The sequence below is a fragment of the Hyperolius riggenbachi genome, chromosome 4, assembly GCF_040937935.1.
Source record: "Hyperolius riggenbachi isolate aHypRig1 chromosome 4, aHypRig1.pri, whole genome shotgun sequence".
NCBI lineage: Eukaryota > Metazoa > Chordata > Amphibia > Anura > Hyperoliidae > Hyperolius > Hyperolius riggenbachi.
The window spans coordinates 46,198,213-46,214,170 of NC_090649.1; the positions used below are offsets into that span (position 1 = coordinate 46,198,213).

General features: G+C 46.1%; 1 protein-coding gene across 1 annotated transcript in view; it reads right to left on the reverse strand.

The window, feature by feature from the left end:
- Positions 1–15,958, reverse strand: part of LOC137571201 (serotriflin-like) — an 86,099-nt gene that overhangs the window by 48,499 nt on the left and 21,642 nt on the right. Inside the window, exons 6-7 of the mRNA XM_068280025.1 lie at positions 11,921–12,011; positions 2,930–3,081 (exon numbers count right to left, since the gene is read on the reverse strand). Coding sequence (XP_068136126.1) covers positions 2,930–3,081; positions 11,921–12,011 — 243 coding nt within the window. The remainder of the gene's footprint in view (positions 1–2,929; positions 3,082–11,920; positions 12,012–15,958) is intronic.

The window sequence follows — 15,958 nt, forward strand, 5'->3', positions numbered from 1 at the left end:
AGGAGGCGAGAGAATGCCCCCCTAAATCAGCTATAAGTGGGGAAAGTTAGGACTGACTTGTGTATAAGGCGACCCCCCCCCCCACACACACACACACACACACTTTAATACAGTGAGTCAGTTCTAAATTTCTCAACTTATAGCCGAGTTTATACGGTGTGTATTCTCTTTTCAATTATGTCACTTTTGTTTTTTACAAGTGTTTTATTTTGGTTCAAAGTATATGAAAATAACAATTTTATTGCTTCTCCTTCAGTTTGCCACTAAAAAAATTTCAAATGTCATAGGTGTCAGATCCCAAACACTTGTCACGGTTAAACTGATACCCTATATACACAATCAGATAGCCTTTTTTCCACACAATATACTGTTAACCATGAGCAGCACCAATTGATTTTTCTAGATCATTTTTTGCACCAAAAGCAATACATTCTTTATTAACAAAGCCCATGGAGCATATGAACAGTCCAGAGAAACCATAGATGTCACCATTGTGAAAACTAGAGACCCAGGTCTACTCAGATATACATATTTTTTTAACATTTGTATTTCTGCAGTTTTTCTGAAATTGTACTATCATTTTAAATATGGTATTTTTTTACAGTTGTTTTTTCAAATTAGCACAAAAAACTCTAATTACATAAGCCTCAGCTCTCAAACACCTCAAATTCTATTCTCTCATTTGTCACGGTTAAAATGATAACCTACATACATATTCAGGTTTTTGGGCAAACGACAGACTATTGACCTATGACACTGTATTGTTATGAAATCATTTGCATGATCTTGTTTTGTTGTGAGTTTCCGTACGTTCTACCTTGTATGTTAACCCATTTATCTATTGTGCAGCGCTGCGTAATATGTTGGTGCTTTATAAATACAATAAATAATAATCATAATAATATTAACTACTAGTAGCACTAAAGGCCATATTTTTTTCACCAAATGTAACAATGTCATTCTTTCTTATCAAAGGCCCTGGAGTGTCAAAACATTTGATACATGTCCTAATTAAATTGTTACCTTTCTGAAAACTAGAATGGGATCATCTGCCGGGAGCATCTCGCGCATGTGCAGTACAATATTTTCTCCTACTGCGCATGCGCAAGACACTCCCAGAGGCGGGAACAGGATTGAGGATATGCGCGGCCAGGGATGTGCAGGCACAGTCATGGGCAACTGGCTCTGTCGCTGGAATCGAAACGAAGCCACTGCGGGGACCAGAGGATTGTTCCAGATGTTGCAGGATGTTACAGGGCAGCTACAGGGGGCTGGTAGAAGCCCCAGGTAAGTGAAACTCTTTTTCTTAGTTTAGTTAAGGTTCCTTTTAGGTAGAGAACACACTAAGCGCCTTTCTGCGGAGGGGGCAATAGTATTTGAGCAGCAGTTCAATATATACATCTTAGCTGCGTGCAGCACAGGGAGAAGGGGGGTGCAGGCACTAGCCATGGGCACCAGCACTAGCCATAGCTGCACCCCTATAGATACGCCACTGTTTTTAACGACAATGTTTTTCTGTGAACGTTTCCGCATTTTTGCGCTTGCAGCGTCATATACGGTATGCAAATGTGCGTGTCGTGCTGAAAAAAAGAAAGCAGAAAGCTGTGCAATTATAAAAACATGTGGAAGTTAAGGTTCTCTTTAGGCAGAGAACATACTAGACGTATTTGTGCGCGTTTTGCCATGAACGGCAAAAAGTGCACGATTCTACAGTGCACACGCACATGCATCCGCGCATGCCCCCGCACGTGTACTTTAAGGCAGGCAAAACACTTGCAGGGCTGTTTTTCCCTGCGATTCAGGGATCTTCATCGGCTTTTGCGTTTAATGCAAACATTTTTCTGTGAACGTTTCCGCATTTCTGTGTTTGCGGTGGCATGTACTAAATGCGTACGTGAGAGTCATGTGCGATTTAAAAAATACACGGGACTTAAGGTTCCCTTTAGGCAGGGAACACACTAGACGCGTTTGTGCGCATTTTGCCATGGACGGCAAAACACGCGAGATTCCACAGGCTATTGAAGTCAATAGTCTTGTGCGGGAAACGTGCATCGTGACTGTTTGTTCAGGTTTTGTGTTCGCGTTTTTCCACATATTTTTAAATTGCACAACTTTCTGCTTTTTTCTGCACGAAGTTCACATTTGCATAATGTACATGCTGTCAGAAATGCAGAAACGTTCCCGAAAAAATGTACACATTAAGCGTGAACGCAAAAACGCAAACGCAAAAGCCAACAGAGACCCGAGAATCGCAGGGAAAAACGGCCCTGCAGTTCTGCCTCCGTTGCAGATGCCAACCTCTTCAGGTCGGCATACTTTGCACCTGCACGAGCGTGTGGCTACGTCGATTGCAATCGCGTTCATGTGGCTTGGAGCATATTGCGCATGCGCAGCAGAAGGCTCCAGGCCACGTAAGCGCAATTGCAAGTGAGATGGCCACGTGCTTGCGCAGGCACAGAAGATGCCGGCCTGCAAAATCGGCATCTGCTTCATAGGGGACACCGGAGCTGCGGCGAGGGACAGATAGGCTGCCAGGGGCTGGAGGAAGCCCCAGGTTCTCACTTTTAAAGTGCACATTCTGGTATGCGTGCCGCGGATATGAGCACAAGTGAATGTGCGTGCGCGTGCCTGAGCACTAGAAACACAAGAAGTTATAAAACGTCTGTTGGTCCATTGAGAGGGACCAACAGGACATTTTAATACTACTGACAGTCCAGTAGTGGTTAATTACGATTTTTTAATGAAATTTCACATTACGATTTTGCATCGTGATTGCAAAATTACGACTTTGCAAAACTTGTGCTCATCACTCAACTGGAGTAGGTGTTTGCAGGAGCAGCACAACTTCTTCCATAAAACAGGTGTCTAGTTGAATTTTTACTTTAGAGACTCTCTCATGGATGGCACAGATTTTCTCTGTGAGGCCTACCTGTATGAAATGCCCAACCACACAATTAGGCTTTTTTGGTCCTTTTCCATATTCAAAGTCTGTGTATTCGTCATTCCAATACTTGACTACAAAATCCCAGGTTAGCTTATAGGGTGACGCCATTAAATTTTCACCACACGTCATCTCTGGGTCTGAGGAAATAATATTAAAGCGGTATTAAACTCATAACATAATATTCAATAAAAAATGTGTTTTCATTCCTACTGGGGGCACATCTAGCTATCTATACTGAGGAGAGGGTTACCTAATACAAGGGGCACATCTGACTATCTATACTGAGGAGGCGGGCTGCCTAATACGGGGACACATCTGACTATATATACTGGGGAGGGGGCTGCCTAATACTGGGGGCATATCTGGTTATATATACTGAGGAGAGGGTTACCTAATACGGGGACACATCTGACTATATATACTGGGGAGGGGACTGCCTAATACGGGGACACATCAGGTTATATATACTGAGGAGAGGGTTACCTAATACGGTGGACACATCTGACTATCTATACTGAGGAGGCGGGCTGCCTAATACGGGGACACATCTGACTATATATACTGGGGAGGGGGCTGCCTAATACTGGGGGCATATCTGGCTATATATACTGAGGAGAGGGTTACCTAATACGGCGGACACATCTGACTATCTATACTGAGGAGAGGGTTACCTAATACGGCAGACACATCTGACTATCTATACTGAGGAGGCGGGCTGCCTAATACGGGGACACATCTGACTATATATACTGGGGAGGGGGCTGCCTAATACTGGGGTATATCTGGCTATATATACTGAGGAGAGGGTTACCTAATACGGCGGACACATCTGACTATCTATACTGAGGAGGCGGGCTGCCTAATACGGGGACACATCTGACTATATATACTGGGGAGGGGGCTGCCTAATACTGGGGGCATATCTGGCTATATATACTGAGGAGAGGGTTACCTAATACGGCGGACACATCTGACTATCTATACTGAGGAAAGGGTTACCTAATACGGCGGACACATCTGACTATCTATACTGAGGAGGCGGGCTGCCTAATACGGGGACACATCTGACTATATATACTGGGGAGGGGGCTGCCTAATACTGGGGGCATATCTGGCTATATATACTGAGGAGAGGGTTACCTAATACGGTGGACACATCTGACTATCTATACTGAGGAGGCAGGCTGCCTAATACGGGGACACATCTGACTATATATACTGGGGAGGGGGCTGCCTAATACTGGGGGCATATCTGGCTATATATACTGAGGAGAGGGTTACCTAAAACGGCGGACACATCTGACTATCTATACTGAGGAGGCGGGCTGCCTAATACGGGGACACATCTGACTATATATACTGGGGAGGGGGCTGCCTAATACTGGGGGCATATCTGGCCAGATATACTGAGGAGAGGGTTACCTAATACAGGGGGCACATCTGGCTATCTATACTGAGAAGGGGGATCTACCTAATACTGGGAAAACATCTGACGATCTACTGGGGGGTGGAGGCACCCAAAAATAGGTAATGTAATGAAACAAAAAATAATAATAGGGTGGCGAGAGGTGTTTTTACCACTCCAGATGTAAGAACCCAAATCACAGGGTAAATGTAAAAAGATTGTATTATTTATTCAGCATGATTAAAAGAACAACTTGGTTCATGGTCAATACAAGTGCCTTTAAAGTATGGTCACAAGCATGGATGCCAGAAATCTGGCGTCCATGCTTGTGACTAGGGTTGCCGCGGTATACCGGTATAGCGGTATACCACAGTTTGATTGTGCATGGTAACCATACCATGCACAATCCCGTTTTACTGGTTTTAGGGGGCGGGGCTTTGCTGGAGGAGAGTGGAACATTGGCGGGGTGGGCTGCATCAGCGGGGGAGAACGGCCACATCAGCAGGAGAAGAGCAGACGCATCGGTGGGAGAGAGCAGGCAGAAACAACTCACCTTCCTTCAGCCACATGGCATCTATCTCCTTCCTCCCTGGCGTCGTCCCGTTGGTAACAGCGCCCCCTGTGATGACATAGCCGCATGTCATCACAGGAGGCACTGTTATTAACGTTAAGACGCCTGGGAGGAACAAGAAAGATGCCGCGTGTGGCTGGCTGAAGGGAGGTGAGTAGTTTCTGCCCACTCTCCTGCTGCGATACTACTGAAGGCACCTTTACCTATACTGGGGGCAACTATACCTATACTGGGGGGAACTATACTAGCTACCTATAAAGGAGGCACCTATACCTATACTGGGGGCAACTATACTAACTACCTATACTAGAGGTACCTATACATATACTAGGGGCAACTATACTGGCTACCTATACTGGAGGCACCTATAAATATACTGGAGGAAACTATACTGTCTACTTATAATGGAGGCACCTATCTGGCTAGCCTATACTGGGGGCAACTATACTGGCTACCCATACTGGAGGCACCTACTTGGCCAACCTATCCTAGGGGCAACCATATTGGCTACCAGTACTGGAGGCACCTACTTGGCTAACCTATACTGGGGTCACAAAGCTGGCCAGTTTGGGTATTGGCCAGCCAGATCACAAATGTTTCAGGTTCTTGCTGTAACATACCCTCCGACCTTCCCAAGTCCTCTTCCCAAGGTAAGGGAATTCATCCTCCTTCCCCAAACACCAGTAATATCTTCCAGCTGGCAATCCGTTTTTTGCAGACTGTACAAATACTTAAATGCATTCAGAGGCTGAAATTATATTGACTCCATTGCCTTTCTAAGTGAACCTTAGTAGGCCCCATGTTTCTGCATATCAATGGAATTTTCACACCTCTTCTATTTGATTCACAAGGCCAGCAGTTTGCTTTTGTCTACCCCCCACTGATAAACAACAACAATCAAAGGAAGAGCTTACTTAACCCATTCCTTCCCAAAGAGCAATGTTAATCTATACAGCCAGCATCTTACTATCTCTCAGGCCATCAAGAGCTGCATCTCACATTGGGAAAAAACAAGCTAATTTGCTGCAATCTCTAGGGATTTTAAATAAAACGCACAGAGGAAAAAAAGGTGGCCAGGTCCATAAAAAATGCCACACTCAGACTCAGTCCAACTTCAGGGACCCAGGCCCATTAAAGGGAAAGAACTTTCCAGCGATCTCCAGTGATGTGTACTGGAAATCAGAGGCTGAAAGTAGCAGAAGTTACCATGTCCTTAGTCAGAGATGCAGTAACACCCCGGCAGTGAACCCAGTCGCCAATGCTAAGCCCCATGCAGTCACGGCATTGCTCTGCAATGCCCGCTCTATAAACAATAAGACAGCCATTATTGCGGACCTTATTCAGACATGCGATTTTTCATGCATCACTGAAATCTGGATTGATGCCAATGCGGGCCCCACATTGGAAGCAACCATCCCATACAATTACTCAGTCCTAATTGAGGGAAGACGAGACCGCAGAGGAGGGGGTGTAGCAATTTGTGGCAAAACAACTCTGCAGCTCAGTGCCCTGAATGTTGGCTCAACAAAGTCTTTTGAATGTATAGGTGCCCAGATCTCAGCTGGTAAAGGCTTCAAAATTTTAGTGGTTTATCGTCCCCCCGGAGATGCTGACCCATTCCTACAGGAATTCTCAGAACTTCTGGCAATGCTAACTCTGTCTTATCCGAGATGGATCATCCTTGGTGTCTTCAACGTCTGGGCTGATGACACTCAATCACAAAATGCAAATGAACTAATAAATCTCATGGGTGGACTAGGCTTCACACAAGTTGTAAAATCAGCTACCCACAGAGGAGGGCATACGCTAGACTTACTGTTCCACCTCGGAATGGACATTAGTAACATAACAGTAACCCCAGTGGTGTGGTCAGACCATCACATAATACAGTTTACTATTGAACATCACCCTATCAAGCAGCTCCCTAAAGAAACAATCAAAATCCGTCCCCTGAATAAATTAACACCGGAGAGGATAACTGCCAACCTGGATTTTACAAATCTGCTCCACAGTCAAATGGACCCAAACACTCTAGTAACCCAGTACAACAACACAATATATGAAACACTTGACAGTATTGCCCCATGGCGCACCAAATCAGCAACCAAAAAGCAGAAAGCTAATTGGTTTGACAAAACCATCATGGATCTAAAAAAGAAAGGGCGCAGACTTGAAAGACAGTGGCGTAAATCAGGGTCTGAGGAGCAAAAATCTGCCTAATTCAACACCTCAGACAATACCAACAAGCAATAACCAAGAACAAATCAAACTTTATCTCGCACAAAATATCTACAGCCAACAACAGAGCTGGTCAACTCTTCCACACAGTGGAATCACTCTGCAATCCTTCCTGCCTAAAAGCCCCAACCACATTCTCCAGGGAAAGGTGTGAAGAATTCTCTGCCTTCTTCACAAACAAGGTGTCTACCATCCGTGCCAGCATTACACCAACATCAATTGACCACTGGACTTTGCATCTGCCTACTACCGTACCACCATGGCAAGTCTTTGACACTCTGAGTAAAGAAGATTTTGGAATTCTCATTCAAAGTCTCCGCCCCACTACCTGCGACCTGGATCCTGGCCCAACTGGATCCTTAATGCAGTGCCCAGAGCTAAACAGGCCAGCACTTCACAAAATCACTCAGTGCTCCTTGCAAAGTGGACTTTTGACAGAAGAACTAAAGAAAGCAATCATAAAACCCCTCTTGAAGAAACCATCACTAGATACTGATTCTGTAACCAACTACAGACCTGTTGCGAACTTACCATTCCTATCAAAAGTTATCGAGAAAGTAGTCGCCAACCAGCTGGAAGCCAGGCTTACAGATAACAACATCTTTGATACTTTTCAGTCAGGATTCAGGAAAAGGCACGGCACTGAAACAGCATTAGTCCGAGTAATGAATGATCTACTTACTGCAAGGGACAAGGGTGATTGCTCAATTTTGATTCTTCTTGACTTGTCTGCAGCATTTGATACTGTGGATCATGAAATACTAATCCAGCGACTGAAGAATTACTGTGGCCTAAGGGGTACTGTTCTTAGCTGGTTTCAGACCTTCCTATCTGGCAGGACACAGCAAGTATGTCTGGGCACACACTACTCTAATCCAGTGCCACTTCCCTATGGAGTTCCACAGGGTTCTGTACTATCACCATTACTCTTTGCAGTCTACATGCTCCCACTGGGCAAAATAATCCATAACTATGGCCTAGGATACCATTGTTATGCAGATGACACACAACTGTATCTGTCCTTCAAGCCTGGCACCCAAGACCCATCAGCATCCATAAATGCGTGTCTTGTGGATTTACAAAATTGGATGAACACCAGCTGGCTGAGGCTGAACTCTGACAAAACAGAGGTGTTGGTGGTAGGTGGTCCACACATGATGGATAAAGTTCAAAACGCTCACCACCTCAAACTAGCAATTGGGGGAGATACTGTACAGTATAAAGACTCTGTGCGAAACCTTGGAGTGATGATGGATGGAAATCTAAAACTCAAACAGCAGATATCAGCTGTCGTCAAGTCTTCCTTCTTCCATCTAAGAAATATAGCGAAAATCAAATACCTTATCCCAGCTGAAGACCTACCTGCCCTGGTTCATGCATTTGTATCCTCCCGCCTAGACTACTGCAATGCCCTGTTCATCGGATCTACAGAAAAGGTTCTGCGCCCCTTACAGCTAGTACAGAATGCTGCAGCCAGACTCCTAGCCAATTCCCCCCGCAGCTCACACATCACCCCAGTACTGCAAACTCTTCACTGGTTGCCAGTAAAATGGAGAATCAATTTTAAGATTTGCCTGCTGACATTCAAGGCTCTACACCACATGGGACCCAAATACATAGCGGATCTATTGGAACTTTATGCCCCTCCACGCACCCTCCGCTCTGCCAACAAGATGAAGCTGATTATTCCCAGGATACACTTAACATTTGGTGCTCGGACCTTTTCCTACGCAGCCCCTACTCTATGGAACTCACTTCCACAATCAGTACGAGAGGCTCCTTCTCTGCACAGCTTTAAAAAAAGGCTAAAAACTCACCTCTTTTCCCTAGCCTTTGAGACTGCATAATGCAGGGTCACAGCGCTTTGAGTCCCCAGGGAGAAAAGCGCTATATAAATATTATTGTTATTGTTATTGTTATTGTTAAAGTGTAACTGAGGCAAAGCTTGAGTAAAAAAAATCAGATACTTACATTAAGAGACGGAAGCCTCATCATCCTATTGAGGCTCTCCTGGCTACTCTGTTGTCCCCCATCGCTGAGCGTACCTCCCCCCCAAAACATTAGCGACCATGCAATAATTGTGTAATATCGTATACCATTATACCGTGATATTTTTTGAGACGGTTATCGTACCATCATACTTCATACCGTTGCAACCCAACTTGTGACTGGCTGGTGGCTGGATGGTGTAATGTAGGGATGCTCATTCGGATTCCGCGGAAATGCAATTTCCCGAAATTCCGATCGGAAATTGCATTTCCGCATCGGAATGCGGAAATCGGTAATGCAAGTGCGTTAGGCGGATTTCCGCCGGAAATCTCGGAAATTCCATCCGACTTTAACATTGATTTTCTCAAAAACTATAAGGTCTTTTTGAAAACTTTTTTTTTGCATCTTGTTCACAAGATTCAGTTTAATAACCTCTGAAAATGTGGTGTTTCTAGGACTTAAGGGGGCTTTGCTATTAACCGCTAAAGTCGGCGGATTTTTACTGTAATGTAAAATAAAGAAAATCTGCTTCTGCCTATTTTCTGCATTTACATTACAGGAAAAATCCGCCAACTTTAACGGTTAATAGCAAAGCCCCCGTACGTCCTTTTAAAAAAGACCTTATAGTTTTTGAGAAAATCGATGTTAAAGTCGGGCGGAATTTCTGCGGTAGCGGAAACCGGAATGGGTATTTGGCAATGGCGGAATGCGGAATTACCGCGGAATCAGAAATTGGCATTTCCGACCATCCCTAGTGTAATGGTTAAGGGCTCTGCCTCTGACACAGGAGACCTGGGTTCGAATCTCGGCTCTGCCTGTTCAGTAAGCAAGCACCTATTCAGTAGGAGACATTGGGCAAGACTCCCTAACACTGCTACTGCCTATGGAGCGCGCCCTAGTGGCTGCAGCTCTGGCGCTTTGAGTCCGTCAGAAGAAAAGCATGATATAAATGTTCTGTGTTTGTTGATGTTGTTGTGACCAAATTTTAAAGGCACTTGTATTGACCTGAAGAAACAGGCTGCATTGTCCTTTTAATTATGCTGAATAAATAATGTAAACTTTTTGCATTTACCCTGTGGTTTGCGTTCTTACATCTGGAGTGGTAAAGACACCTCCTTCACCTTATTATTATTTTTGTTGCATTACATTACCTATTTTTGAGCACCTCCACCCCCATATACTATACATTACATCTCTCCTGGAGGTGTTCACCTTCCGGGTTAACACAGCAAACAACAGTATGGCTTAAAAAGGAAATAAATATGGCAGCTTCCATATACCTCTCACAAGGGGTTAATTAGTTAGGTAGAGGTTAAAAGGTAACCACAGGGGGGGGGGGGGGGGTTACTTAATTATTTAATGGCACACTGTCACTTTAAACTTTATTTATTTATTTATTTATTTATTTTTACTTACAATGAATGATTGCAGCTATAGAGCTCATGCAACATTAAACTGAGATTAAAGGACAACTGTAGTGAGAGGGATATGAAGGCTGCCATATTTATTTCCTTTTAAGCAATACCAGTTGCCTGGCTGTCCTGCTGATTCTCTGTCTCTAATACTTTTAGCCATAGCCCCTGAACAAGCATGCAGCAGATCAGGTGTTTCTGACTTCAAAGTCAGATCTGATAAGACTAGCTGCATGCTTGTTTCTGGTTTTAATCAGATACTACTGCAGAGAAATAGACCAGCAGGGCTGCCAGGCAACTGGTATTGATTAAAAGGAAATAAATATGGCAGCCTCCATATACCGCTTACTTCAGTTCCCCTTTAAACAGAGATTACAGGGGCAGAATGCTTGTACTGTGTTTACACTAACAGCATGCAGTCAGAGTAGGAGGAGAACATACCTACCAACTTTTTGAGAAGAGAAAGAGGGACACTTAAGCCACACCCCTGCCACACCCCTGATCACGCCCCCATCACACCCCTAGTCATGCATACCATAAATATTTTAATAGAAAAATATTTTGTTTTATAATCAAACCACACTGGTTCTTTCTATCCTGGTTCATTTTCCTTCATGTTAACATTTTAAAATTAGTAATATATCAATTTAAAGGATGGGAATAAGGGTTAGAGTCAAACACATTTTTTAGTAGAGAAATATATATATTTACATAGAAAGAGGGACAAAGTCCTGAAAGAGGGACAAATGAGGAGGAAAGAGGGAAAGAGGGACAGTTGGGAGCTATGGGAGAAGCAAGAGGAGAGAGAGGTGAAGAGGCCATTATTGGGGAAAAGCAGCTTGTTGTGCTGTGTGAGGAGTCTGACAGTGAGTGAGGAGGGGGGAGGCAGGAGAGCAGCAGTGTTTCATTTGACTTGCACAGCAGATGGGAGGAAGTGGCACTGCCGTCCTGGCTGAGGAGGAATGGAGTGGCTGAGGGTGAGCAGCTTGTTTGTCACAGACTCACAGCCAGCCAGTGTGCTATTGTGTTGAGCTGCAGCATGTCATGTGAGAACATTAAGTGAAGCAGAGTAAGCAGTCGGGTGCTGTGCGATCATTCCAAATCGGGATGGGGGAGAGGGGCGCATCCTCACAATTTTGCCTCAGGCAGCAAAAAGTCTAGAACCGACCCTGGGGGGTGCCCGTGCGCACGCAGGGGAGTGCACACGTGGAATGGGGCAGCATTTAGTGCAGGACGTCGTGTCCTGGAATCGTTAGGGAGATGAATGAGGAAATGAGAGTCACAGTACAATGCATGTACAATGAAGATGAACTGGTTTACAAATAGCTTCCAACTGCCCCTCTTTAGGGATGCTTGCTTACCTTGTAATGTTCTCTGTGTAATAGGACTGTGGTCTTCTATACACCTTTTCGCATACGTCAATGCCTTTTCCCTAGCCTGCTCATTCCATTTCTAGAAATGTACAAGTATAGGTTCAGGCTAGCACACCGGCTTCAAGATGCAAACACTTCTGTTTATTGCTTCCTCAGCACATATACATGACAATTGTTTCGAGGCCGCGGCGGGTCCCCTTCTTCAGAAAGGGCAGAAAAACAATTCACCACATACTGTTCATCAAATACTGTATATACCGTTGGGTGAGTATCCACCCATGACTAACAAAGAGGCAAATCCCTCCGCCCTTCTCCTGCATCACAGGTAAACAACCAGGTAAGCAAAGTACCAAACCACCTTGCATAGTGCAGTGCACAAAAAGCAGAGCCATTATATTTATCACACATTGGGCTTGATTCACTAAACTGTGATAGCTCAGATATCACACCTTATCAAAGATATCACACCTTATCAAAGTTAACACACCTTATCAGAGTAGCATAGCAAGTGCTACAAACGTATGCCTGCTAATTGGCAATGGCACACATCCTGCCCTGAGCCCCTGCGGGTTTATAGCACTCTCTATGCTACTCTGATAAGGCATGTTAATTTCGATAAGGTGTGATATCTTTGATAAGGTGTGATATTTGAGTTATCACAGTTTAGTGAATCAAGCCCTTTGCATATATGCATATTCGAATCATATCGGTACTGATGCTGTCAGTGGATAATCCTCAGTACAGTAGCTTCTACTCACCTACATCTGTCAATCCGTTCTGAGGGAAGCGAAGCCATTCCCCCGTTTGAAAGCGATAGGTACTCCATTTGCGCCACGAGTCTTGCAGCCGTTACCGAGCACTGTGGAAACTATCCCCCAATGACATTGTGCTGAATGCGACGATTACACTCACACTTAACTATGGTAACAGTCAATGCGACCATTACGTCACATCCGTCAACGTGTCGCTATAACAACCATCCCTCCTGCTTACGCTACCCAACAACACTGAGTGGGCACCGTCATGTGGTGGGCGTGGTAATCACTGGCCGCTCAGGGCTGATGCAGTGAGAAAACTACGCTATGGGGCTGCCATGGCAACCTGAATAAACAATGCCTCCTCCTCGCATTTACAACATGCGGATGCGAACCCTGTAAAAGGGGGAAGCGCAAAAAGTTGCGTAAAACCGTGTCACCATGGAACATTAGGGTGGCAGAAAGCACTGGCCGAAAGCATCCACGGACATCAAATCCTGGTAGAGCCAAATGCTCGCTAACCATAGCAAAGCAAGGGATGGAAAGGGAGGGGAATGGAGAGATTTTTTGTTAGAATGTGTCATCAATATCTTCTTAGGAAAGTCCTAGTCCAGCCTCTGATTTGGCTGTTGGCTACTAGGAAGGTGCGGCTGGCTACCGCATCTTCAATTTTATTAACCAGTTCCGGATCGTGTTGGTAGAAATCTATCTCCTGCAGGTGGCTGCGCAGTTCTGACAGGACGTAGATTTCCCCTTACCCGCCTCGCGTTCCCGCCGTTCCCGCCGATCTCGCCCTTCTGCACCCGCCGCAATTCACTCGCCCTGCCGACTATAAGACGGCAGAGCTCTGTGAGCAGGTCAGGAGCTGCTTTCATTGGCTCCTGACTGTGTGATCACTGTGAACCAAACACATTGGCTTACACTGAAAGTGAGCATTAGAAGCCAATGAAAGTGGCTCCTGACCATCTGACAACGCTCTGCCTTCACAGAGACAGCAGAGAGAGGGGCCTGCGTCGTAACCGGCAAGAGTGATGAGTACGTGTGGCAATCCGTTTTCTAGACACACTGCAACTTCTCCTACTTACACATGGGGGGGGGGGAGGGGAGGGCAGAGCAGGCTACACGGAAGAGCGGGAGACACACGGGGGTCTAGGCGGGTCAGCGGTTCATATCGGTGGGTATTCATAAGTTGGGGACTCCCTGTATTTGGCGTATAAGATGCAGAGACTTTTTATCCCCATTTTTTTTGGGGGGGGGGGGAATTGCTTCTCATGTGGCAAAAAATACTGTAAGTGAAAATTAGGCATAATTACAACCATCAAATTTAACGGGGCACTACAGCGAAAAACTGTAAAATTTAAAACATGTGCAAACATATACAAATAAGAAGTACTAGCCAACCCGCGTCGTAGCATACGCCGCATCTATCTATCTAATAGAGTACGTGCCTCAACCTTGAAGCAAGAAGAAGTAGGCTTTCCATGAGAAAATGTATGCGTGCTCAAACACCAAGTTTAACCCTAGCAAGTCTGGCTTTGCAAATCCGGCCTAATTGGCTATTCATGAGGCAATGCTCATGCAAATATGCATTTGCTTTCGCATGCCAAACTATGCAGGGCCAAAAAACCAATACCGCAAAGCGATCGCCCTGCGGGTATTAGTTCATGCTACATTAGCACTATCCAGGAGCGCCACGGGGAGGATTCCGAATGCCCAGATACAACCGGGGGACTGCGGGGTCCCGGGCTCTCTTACTGCCTGGGAACCACAGCGGCACCCCGGAGGGTGAGGCTGGGTGGCGCAGCTGCCCCAACCCCCCCCCCAAGTGTGGTCAGCGCCGGGGAGAGCCATCCGCACCCACCTCCCAATATTAAAAACAGGCACTTACCTTAACGTCCATTGCGTTCTGCAACATGCACATTAACTTGGGGGCACCACATGAGAAAGGAGTGAAGCATGGGTCACCCCGAGCTTTAGAGCTCAGGGCTGGCTCACGTACAACACTCCGGGGTGGGGGGAGGACAGGCGCAGACAACTCACTCCAGGGCTCACACCACCAGAGCAAGCCATCCACCACCTGCCTCCAAAGGATACAACTGCAAAAAATGCTTTCCATGAGAAAATTTTTGCGTGCTCAAACACCAAGTTTAACCCTACCAAGTCTGGCTTTCCAAATCTGGCCTTATTGGCTATTTATGAGGCAATGCTCATGCAAATATGCATTTGCTTTCGCATGCCAAACTATGCAGGGTCAAAAAACCAATACTGCAAAGTGCTATCTCGCTGCCTGGGAACCTTAGCGGCACCTCGGGGGGGGGGAGGCGGGGTGGCGCAGCCGCCCCCCCCCCCCCCAAGCATGGCCAGCGCTGGGGAGAGCCATCCGCACCCACCTCCCAATATTAAAAACAGGCACTTACCTTAACGTCCATTGCGTTCTGCAACATGCACATTAACTTGGGGGCACCACATGAGAAAGGAGTGAAGCATGGGTCACCCCGAGCTTTAGAGCTCAGGGCTGGCTCACATACAACACTCCGGGGTGGGGGGAGGACAGGCGCAGACAACTCACTCCAGGGCTCACACCACCAGAGCAAGCCATCCACCACCTGCCTCCAAAGGATACAACTGCAAAAAATGCTTTCCATGAGAAAATTTTTGCGTGCTCAAACACCAAGTTTAACCCTACCAAGTCTGGCTTTCCAAATCTGGCCTTATTGGCTATTTATGAGGCAATGCTCATGCAAATATGCATTTGCTTTCGCATGCCAAACTATGCAGGGTCAAAAAACCAATACTGCAAAGTGCTATCTCGCTGCCTGGGAACCTTAGCGGCACCTCGGGGGGGGGAGGCGGGGTGGCGCAGCCGCCCCCCCCCCCCCAAGCATGGCCAGCGCTGGGGAGAGCCGTCCGCACCCACCTCCTAATATTAAAAACAGCCACTTACCTTAACGTCCATTGGGTTCTGCTACATGCGCATTAATTTTCTCATGGAAAGCATTTTGTGCAGTTTGTATCCTTTGGAGGCAGGTGGTGGATGGCTTGCTCCGGTGGTGTGAACCCTGGAGTGAGTGCGCCTGTCCTCCCCCCCCCTCTGGAGTGCTGTATGTGAGCCAGCCCTGAGCTCTAAAGCTCGGGGTGACCCATGCTTCTCTCCTTTCTCATGTGGTGCCCCCAAATTAATGCGCATGTAGCAGAACGCAATAGACGTTAAGGTAAGTGCCTGTTTTTAATATTGGGAGGTGGGTGCAGACGGCTCTCCCCGGCGCTGGCC